General features: G+C 32.8%; 1 protein-coding gene across 1 annotated transcript; it reads right to left on the minus strand.

Moving 5' to 3' along the window:
- Nucleotides 1-6,799: 6,799 nt before the first annotated feature.
- LOC114419235 lies at nucleotides 6,800-8,357 on the minus strand. Its single transcript, XM_028384872.1, has 2 exons — nucleotides 7,844-8,357; nucleotides 6,800-7,410 (listed from the first exon to the last, which is right to left on the minus strand). The coding sequence occupies exons 1-2, from the start codon at nucleotides 8,232-8,234 to the stop codon at nucleotides 7,049-7,051; spliced, it is 753 nt and encodes a 250-aa protein (XP_028240673.1). The 5' UTR covers nucleotides 8,235-8,357; the 3' UTR covers nucleotides 6,800-7,048.
- Between the last annotated feature and the right edge of the window lie 1,676 nt (nucleotides 8,358-10,033).

Here is a 10,033-nt window from a genome sequence, read left to right on the forward strand (position 1 = left end):
GTAAATTTTGTAAGTGTAACTGTAACCATGAAATCCATGATTCATGATAGACCAGAAATATTGTACTAATGCAAAAAAAGTGAAAGGACGCAATAAATATTTTCTTTTATTTATATAGTAGTACATTAAATTGTGTTCTAATTCAGGTCCAGGTGATATGTATTATATTAACTTCTATAGTTTATGACTATTTTATTACTATTATAAAGTAAGTTAGTAATTTCTTTCTTATACCTCCCATTAGAGAGAAATTTTTCAAGATATATTTACCATTATATCAGTAATTTTCATAACAGCTATGAAAAAGAAATAGGTAACAATAAATTCTTCCAACTGTTAGAGACGTGTATTGTTTATATAGTGAATAATTTTATATTCTGTTGAGGGAGTAGTTCAAAAGCACGTGATGAAAAATGTAATCTCTCCTAATAAGAGTTACAAAGGTGGCAAGCATTCACACGTACTCAGTACTCTTCAATGGTTTTCTATGGTCATTGGTCATGCATTAGCTGTTGGTTATTTAGAAAAATGTATAGGGTTCTAGCAAGAACAAAAGAAAGATATTAAACTGCAAAAGGCTGTATTTTTATTGAATAGTATAACATGCATTTATACACTAATAAGAAAATCAGAATCTCATAAAATCTACTATTGATCGGCAAAACAAATGCCAAAAAAAGAGAATCAAATATTCTAATTCTAGCAAATTATTTGACTCTTTATTGCCTACAAATTAGGAAACTTACAAAGGTGATTTGACAGCTTCATGGGTCATTGCAATCAACACTCCTCCTTGACAGTGAAGCTCTTATTCCAAATCTTTTCCTCAAGAACTCAAATCTGTTTTTAGGAAGCACCTATGTTAGAATGTTAGCATTTTGATATTCTGTTCTACAATGAACAAGTTGTACTTCTCCATCCTTCTAAACTTCTCTTAGAAAGAAAAACTTGATCTTGAAGTGTTTTGTTCTCCGATGGAACAATGGATCATTTGCAATTGAAATTGCAGCTTGGTTGTCAATAAATACTTGTGTGTTTTCTGTTGGTTCTGTGTGCAGGTCTATCATGAGCTTGGTTTACCGCAGCAACAACAGTCATATACTTTGCTTCTGCTGTTGATTGAAGTATAACTTCTTGTTTTTTAGAACACCATGAAAACATACCAAAACCTAAAGTAAAGCAATAACCTGAAGTGCTCCTCATATCATCAACACATCCTGCCCAATCATTATCAGAATAACTAAGAAGATTAAAAATTTTAACTTGATTGAACCTTATTCTAGGTCTTTAACATATCTAAGGATTCTTTTTGCTGCTTGAAAGTGAATTTCACCAGCACAATGCATTTACCTTGATAGTAAACTCACAACATACATTATATTTGGCCTAGTTGCTGTCAAATACATCAAGCACCCTATTAGGATTTTGTACAACCTTTCATCAACCTTTTCAGCTTCATCTTCTTTGCAAAAAAATTTCTTCTGATTCATTGGAGTTGGAGTTGGTTTGCACTCTTCCATGTTGAACTTCCTAAGGACTTCTTTCGCATATTTTTGCTGGTACACAAATATTTCATTATGCTTTTGTTGCACCTGCATACCAAGGAAGAATGTCATCTTTCCAAGGTCTGTCATTTCAAAGGCATCTTTCACTCTTTCTTTGAACTTATCAATAAACTCATCATGACTTCCTGTAACAAACAAATCATCAACATAAAGAGATACCACAAGTATGTCATTATCAACCTTTTTGACATAAAGGGTAAATTCAGTTGGACTTTTTACAAAGCCTAAGTTCACCAAGTGTGCATCAATTTCGCTATACCATGATCTTGGTGCTTGTTTTAGCCCATATAAGGCCTTATTCAATCTATACACCTTCTCTTTTTGTCCTAGGACAACAAAACCTTCTGGTTGTACCCATACAAAAAAATGGACTTGACATCCATTTGATGTATAGCCCAACCATTTTGTGCAACAAAGGTTTTAGAAAAATCTACCCCAAAGATTTGGGCATATCCCTTAACTACCAGTCTTGCTTTATACTTGTTTATAGAACCATTTGGATTAAGCTTGGTTTTGTAAACCCAATTGACTCCAATAGCTTTCTTATGATTAGGCTTGTCCACCAATTCCCATGTCTAATTTTTTTCAATCATCTTGAGCTTCTCCTCCATTGCACTTATCCATTTTTTATTGGTTGCAGCCTCCTCACATCGAGCAGGTTCCATGATAGAAATATTACACCTTTGATAGATATCAAAAAGTGATCTTGTTCCTCTAACAAGTTCTTCGTCTACGTTCTTATTCTCCTTTTGAAATTCAATCTTCTTGTCATATTCCCAATTCCAAGTTTCCAACTATCCAGCTCCAAGAATCTCAGATTCCTGCTAACAATTACTTGTCATAATGTGGCAAATAGATCCTGTAGGCCTTTGAAATTAAGCTATAGCCTACAAAGATTTCAGGTTCTGCTTTCTTGTCTAATTTGTATCTTAACCGAAGGAATGTAAGAAAAGCACAAACAACCAAATATCTTTAGATTGAGCAACTCAGGTTTATAGCCATAACATGCTTCAAATGGTGTCTTCTTTTGCAAAGCTTTTGTTAGTAGTCTGTTAAGCAAGAAAACTGCAGTATTTGCGGCTTCCGCCCAGAATTTCTTGGGCAATTCTTTTACATGAAGTAAGCACCTAGTCATCTCCATAACCATCCTATTCTTCCTTTCTGAGGTGCCATTTTGTTGAGGAGAATAAGGTGTTGTCAACTAGTGTTCTATGCCCACATGTTCATAGAACTTATTAAATTTTTCACAGGTATATTCAGATCCATTGTCAGATCTGATTACCTGTAATTTACACTTGCTTTGAGTTTCCACCCAAGCTTTGAATTTCCAAAAGATGTCAACAACTTCAGATTTAAACCTCATAAAGTAAATCCAGCACATCCTTGTATTGTCATCAATGAAAACAACATAATACTTACTCCTATTTAGTGATGGTGTTCTCATGGGTCCTCCAACATCAATGTGTATCAATTACAGCCTTTCTGTAGCCCTCCAAGTCATAGTTTGTGGAAAAGGGAGTCTTGTTTGCTTTCCATATTGGCAGATAGCACATGCAGGAAGTTCTTCTTCTAATTCAAGCGAGTTTTTTGCAAGATTGTTTGTTTCATAAACATTAGAGCACCATGATGGAAATGCCCCAATCTCTTGTGCCAAAGAATTGTGCTACTAACCTTTTTGTGCATTCAACATGTTCTTTGTTTATGAAATCCAAGGCAAAACTTTTGCCTTTCATTTGAACATTGAACACCTCTCTAACTTCTGAGTCTTTAATCATGCAATTTTTGTCTTCAAACAACACCTTATAACCTTTTTCAAGCAACTGAGGAACACTCAAAAGGTTTTGATTAATTTCTAAGACATATAACACATAGGAAATTGTTGACTCATTGGCAAGTGTACCAAATTTGTCACAAGTAGTAAAGTACTCAGAAGTCCGAGTGTCAAATCCACATGGATTTTGTTTGTACTTAGATTAATGCAAACCCAATCTAAAAGCAATAGATAAAGAATTTCAAATAAAGATAAGAAAATATAGTAGATAAGATAAAGATTTAAAAGAAAGGATAAAAGATTTAAAGATAAAAATAGAGGATAGTGAAGATAAAATATTTAAATTAAGATATGATAAAGAAAATAGAGGATAAAAGATAAGAAAAGAAAAGTAGAAGATAAAAATAGAAGATAAAAATAAAATAAAATCAGAATATGATAAGGTTGGGACCTGACCTACTACCTTGTTTGCCTAGGAGGTATGAGTTTATGATTTTTCTTTATCAATTTAGGTGACTTTGTTCTACCCACATCTGTTCAATTACTTGCCCTTGATTCCTCACAATGACAAGCCTATTTTATTTATCTATCTTCCAAATTCCTTTGCAAAGACTCAACAAATAGCATGAAGTATGAATTCTAGCTGTTTGCAAGAATGCATGGGCATAAAATAATCATTCTATTCCTAGCAATGACTTTCTTATGAAATCCTTTCTTTTTGTTCTATTAGAAGTTATCCTCTTCCGAGTGTCTAACCCTAAAACCAATGCATGCATACCTTCTTTAAATCTTATTTAGAAGTTACCCTTTCCCGAGCGTCTAACCCCTAACACACTATAAAGATGAATAATGCAAGATAAAAACAGAAAAGATAATAGAATAGAAAACACCTTTGCATTGATAAATAGTGAGTACATCATACATCGCTTGGCTTTTAGGCCTGCGAGGCCCTAACTAGAGGATTATCCACTGATGGTCATTGAGGGCTTTACAATGAGAAGGGGGTGAAAGAAAGAGAGAGAGTAAATGAAACCCCTTGGAGAGGGGGGTTGTTGTGTGTTTCTCCTCCTTGGCTTGACTCTCTTTTTATAATTGTTGGAGTGGACTTGGGCCTGATGCTAGAAATCTTTCTTTTTTGATATTTTTGATATCCTTTGGATTTGTTTTGCTTGTAATCATATCTTCTTGAGATTTCTTGATATTTTGGATATTTTTTTGGATATTTTTCTCCTTTAATCTCTCCTTTTCATATCTGCAAGTCATAAATAAGAAAAATATCAAATCTTAATATTTAAGCTAAAGATAACTGCTAAATTAATATTTTTAAAGATATTTTCAATATATTTTTATTATCAAAATAACTCATATTTAGCAGTTATCAGAAATTAGTTTCAAACCCGTGTGGCCTTAAATTGACACAATTCCTTTGCCTTTTATTTCAATATATGTTGCATTTCCTATCTTGACTTTAGAAAAAATAGCTTCATCAAGTTCTGTAAAGAGCTCACGATCATAGGTCATGTGGTTTGTACAACCACTATCAATAAGCCAACTTTTTGTAGAGCTACTGGAAGCCAAGCATGATGCAACGAACAACTGCTCCTCTTGTGATTGGTCCTCAACAACCTTGACTTCTTCTTGTTGTTGTTGAAATTTGCATATTCTTTCAACATGCCCTAACTGACCACACCTATGACACCTTACATCTGGCCTCCACCAACACTTTTTTTGTGGGTGATTAGTTTTTTTACAGTAAGGGCAAGGTGGATGTACCTGAGTGTTGCTGTTTTGATTTTTGTTGTTTGCAAAAGCTTCAGGTCTGTTGCTATGGCGTTTTCCATTATTTTTTATTTGCAACTTTACTTGAAATGCACCCTCCACAGATTCTTCCTACCTCATAAGCCTTCTTTTGTTCTTGCGTCTTTAAAGCATGCAAAACTTCTAACAAAGTGATCTGAGATTGATCCTTTGTGTTCTCCAAAGTTGTTACAGAGGCTTCTATTTTTCGGGAACTGTTACATGTATTTTTTGTACAATTCTTGAATCTTCAAATTCTGTGTCTAACAACCTCACCTTGTTAGCAATGTCAAGCAGTCTGTCTGAGAAATCTTTGATTGTATCAGACTCCTTCATCCTTTGTAATTTGAATTCTCGAATTAAATTCAAAACTTGCATGTTTCGTATCCAATCATCTTCTTCATACTCCTCCTTCAAATAATTCCATATGGCACTTGCAGTTTTTAGTTTCATGATTCTTATGAAAATTGTTTTTGAGACACTAGTAAATAGACAAGCCTTTGTCTTTGCTTTTCTGTTTTTTCTCTCCTTGTGATTTTTCATCTGGGCGATTGTAGGATTGTCTGGTAGTTGAGGAACATCATAATCCTCTTCTACAACTTCCCAAACATCTAGAGCCTTCAAGTAATTTTCCATTCTCACTGTCCAAAGGTCGTAGTTCTCTCCATTAAACACAGGAAGAACAACCTGTGAAAAGCTTGCCTCAGTATCCATGGTTCAGGTCCCGTAAGAAGTTTGCTTTGATTACCAATTTGTTGGTTATTTAGAAAGATGTATAGGGTTGTAGCAAGAACAAAAGAAAGATACTAAACTGCAGAAGGTTATATTTTTTTATTGAATAACATAACATGCATTTCTACAACAATAAAAAAACCAGAATCCCGTAAAATCTGCTATTGATTGGCAAACCAGATGCAAAAAAAAAGGGAATCAAATATTCTAATTCTAACAAATTATTTGACTCTTTATTGTCTACAAATTAGGAAACTTAAAAAAGGTGATTTGATAGCTTCACGAGTTATTGCAATAACAATCTCCAATCCCTGTGGGTAGTACACTGTTACTTGTAATTTACTATGGTTGGACCACATTATTCTTCAATTCCTATGAGTAACCCACCGCTATCCATACCCGGGTTAAGACTAGAGAAGAAAATATGCAGGGAAAAATCATTGCAATTGTTTACACGTTTCTAGCCAGAAAATTGTTTTAATAATATACAATTATTGAGTTTGGTTTTGTGCAAATAGTGTTAGTGCTGTAGCAATTGGTTAGCACATGCATAAAGATAGACCGAAGATAGTGTCATGAAAAGTTTCAACGACAATACTTGTTGGCCAAATTGGCTTGTACAGTCATGTAGACTGAGCGATTCTTTCATATCAGCTTTCACACTCAGTTGCTATATTTTGTGGGGTTGTATTGCATTAAGTTTCAGTTATTGGAGCAAACTTAAGTACCGTTAAATCTTCTTCTTTATTATATTTAAAATCCTTTTATTTTGCTTAAATTGATTACATTTTATTGTAACATTATTATTTTTTGTAATTTTCAAGTACACCAGTAACCATGGCAGAAGTGCGAAAATCTTCAATACCTAATAAACACAGAAGAAAAATGTAGTGTGTGTTTGTACATACATGTTTTGAAAATTGATTTTGCAGAATTCCGTATGGTTAAAATTGATTTTATAGGGAAATGATTAATATTTGGATACTTTTGTTCTAAAAGTGAGTTAGGACTAAAATTCAGTATACAATTTTTTATCCAATGCAAAATATACCTAAAATTGTTTCAACTCTACCAAAATGCAGAAATGCCTAGTTTGATGGCAGAGAGATCTGAACTAAGCCATGAACCTGTAACCTTCTCGTCAACAACATAGAACCAATGCTTCTCATCCAAATACCACAAGTTATAATGCATTTTGCAGCAAGTTCTGGCACTCCGCAATGAGTTCTTGTCCTTTCTTGCGTAGGATCTCTGCTTGAAGCAACAACTTAGCTCCTTTGTGACCCTTTTGCCCTGCCATCTCGATCTCATTGCTTGAGAAGCTCATAAGTTTCAAAAGATGTGCTGCATCAGCCATCTCAAGTCCAACATCTATTGTAGGCTCTTTGTTTGACAAATCTTTCAAACGTTTCACGGTGCACTCGCGTTGATTCGCAATTTCTTTGTAGATGCCCCCGGTTTTAGGCCTCCTGGATAGTTCCTCAGCTGCCATAGATATCATTGATTCTAGCTCACTCTGATTCTGATCTTCTTTCCAATTACAACCTGCACAGCAAATGCAAGAATAAATTAATGATGGAGCGGTGGTGTATGATATCTATTAAGACAAAATTTAGTTGAAGTTCCTAAGGTATTGCCTTCCAAAAAACAAAAAATAGTTCCTAGGGTATTTTTTGTGTATAATGATAACAGTAAAGTTAAAACCTAAAACTTCATGTAAACTACCCAAACTTCTCACTATTAGGCCAACCTTAGCATGTTTTTGGTGTTGTTCTTCAATTTAAAATTAGAATTTTAGCTCAATAACTTGCACAATAAAGGTGAGCATTTAAGGTTACTACCTAGATAAAACTAACTCTAATTTTGATTGAAAAGTACCTAAAATATTTTATATAAAGAGAAAAATGGGGTGTCTATGATGTTATATGATACCTATTAATGTTTCAAATAAAGAGAAAAAGTAGGTGTTGGAACTCACTATCTGAGACTGTTTTGCTGATTTTCCCATCATTCTCCACATACTCAATGTGTGATGACTTGCTACCAATGGATTGAGGTGATGGTCCAACATTATCTGAATGCTTAAAGGAAGTTGATGGAGATGGAAAATCTGGTGTTTCCTTTGTGTCAATGTTTTGGTTAGGAAGATGAGAAGAGGGGGAGAAGTTGGTGGTGGTTTCTAATAAAGGAGCTTGAGAATTTGGTTTGAGTCTCTTTTGGCCATGGTCATGGTGACCACCAAATTTAGCCTCGATTGATTCGGTGTCGTGTTCTAATGGTGGAGAAAAGGGAACAAACTTGGCAAAAGCATTGTTGTCACAGCTTCTTTTTCTTTCGTTGTGATGACCAGTCGTGGCAGAATCCTCCATGATCTCTCTCTCACACTTGCAGCCAAGACAACAATGGATTTTGGAAGTTCTTTTCTTGTTTTTGAGGCAACAAAGTCCAAACACTAAGATAGATAATTAATTCTTTTTACATATTAAAAAAATGTAGACAACTCATGTGAACACTGAAGCAATGGTCTTTTTTTTCGAACTCGTGTACAAGATTACTAAGCTTTACCATTAAAAAATGACAAGTTTACTATTATTATTCTTTCTTTCTATTCTTTTCTTGCAAGGTACTTTTACTATAATAAGTTGTTTTTGTTTCGAACGAATATTATAAGTCTCTGAAATTACAAGCCTCTTTTTTTTCAATTTTTTTATAACTGTTTTTTAGCATTAAGATCCTTTATTTTTTTCAACGAATAATTTACTGAATTTGTTGATTGAATTAAAACGATTGTTTTAGAAATAATTAGATTATTCTTATAAATTGTTGAATCTTTTTTAGTTTCGTTCAATTCATCTATTTTTTGAATTTAAATTTAATGGCAGGTATATTAGAATTTTCTTTTATATTTGATAACTAGAAGACAATCATGTTTGAATATTATCAAATCATTATGGAAGACAAATTTTCTCTCCATTTAACGCAATTACATCTCATTTTTTGTGATGTGGTATATATTATGTTCAGTTTATTTTTGGAGCAAATTTAAGTACAGATAGTCCTTTTTCTTAAGAATATTTTAAATCCTTTTGCTTTTTCTAAAATTGATTACAATTTATCGTAACATTATCTTTTGTAATTTTTAAGTATACCAGCAAACATGGCAGAAGTGAGAAAATCTTCAATACCCAATAGACACAGAAGAAAAAGAAAAAAGAGGTAACGTCTGTTTGTATAAATGTTTCGAAAATGTGTGATTAGTAGCCCTCTAGGTGCTAACTAGGGTAGCAACCTAGTTAGCATTTATGGGGCTTCTTTGATGTTCTTGTTCACCTAGCTACATAAGAAAAAGTACATTTAAGCAAGTAAATTATAATATATTTGTGCAAGATTGTGAGCTCAACATGAAACAATCTATATTTTTTAAAATTATAATATATATTCATTCTAGGAAGAGAATCAAGCTCGGCCATCAAAGAGTTTAATTGATCTCATTCTCCTTATTAATATTGATGATTATAATGAGTGATTGGTAGAAGAAATAGGTGAAGAAGGAGAAGCAAATGAAGATGAAGCAATATTTGGCAATGGAAATTTGATTTGGAATGCTATTAATGATACGATAAGGGCTAGTGGGCCAGCTAGACTCACTGTAACTATGGTTATTAAAGGCGAGGAAGAAGAAATACATTTCTTAAAAAAGGGAGAACTTAAAAGTAGAGATAGTGATTCGATTTCAAAAAATAAATTGTAACAGGCACTAGATAGCATAGTTACTTTAATTATTAGTATTGGATTTTAATGTCAGTCACAATGACAACCAAGATCATTAATTATGAATATTTTTAAGAATTAAATATATTTTTAATTTTTATATATATTTAAATTTTATATTTGATTCTTGATAAAAAAAAAATTCACATTTATTTCTTAATATTTAAAATTTTTTAAAAACTTTATTTTAGATTCATGTTAGTTAATTGATGACATTTGCATTAAATATTCCATAACTTATCTATGATGATTCAAAAATCACCCGAGTTTATTTTAAAATCAAATTTAAATTTTCTAACAATTAAAAACCACCAAATCAATTAAAATAAAAAAATAAATAAATCACGTATTATGGAATAGCCTTCACTTGCCTTCTTCTCTTTTCAACTTTCATCTC

This window comes from Glycine soja, chromosome 7 (assembly GCF_004193775.1).
Source record: "Glycine soja cultivar W05 chromosome 7, ASM419377v2, whole genome shotgun sequence".
Taxonomy (NCBI): Eukaryota; Viridiplantae; Streptophyta; class Magnoliopsida; order Fabales; family Fabaceae; genus Glycine; species Glycine soja.

Bases quoted from the DNA above. Each gene is read 5' to 3' on its own strand.
- LOC114419235 (XM_028384872.1), bottom strand. From the start codon at position 8,234: ATGGAGGATTCTGCCACGACTGGTCATCACAACGAAAGAAAAAGAAGC. The intron at 7,411-7,843 runs GTGAGTTCCAAC...TTTGCTGTGCAG, and splicing joins CAGCAAAACAGTCTCAGATA to GTTGTAATTGGAAAGAAGAT.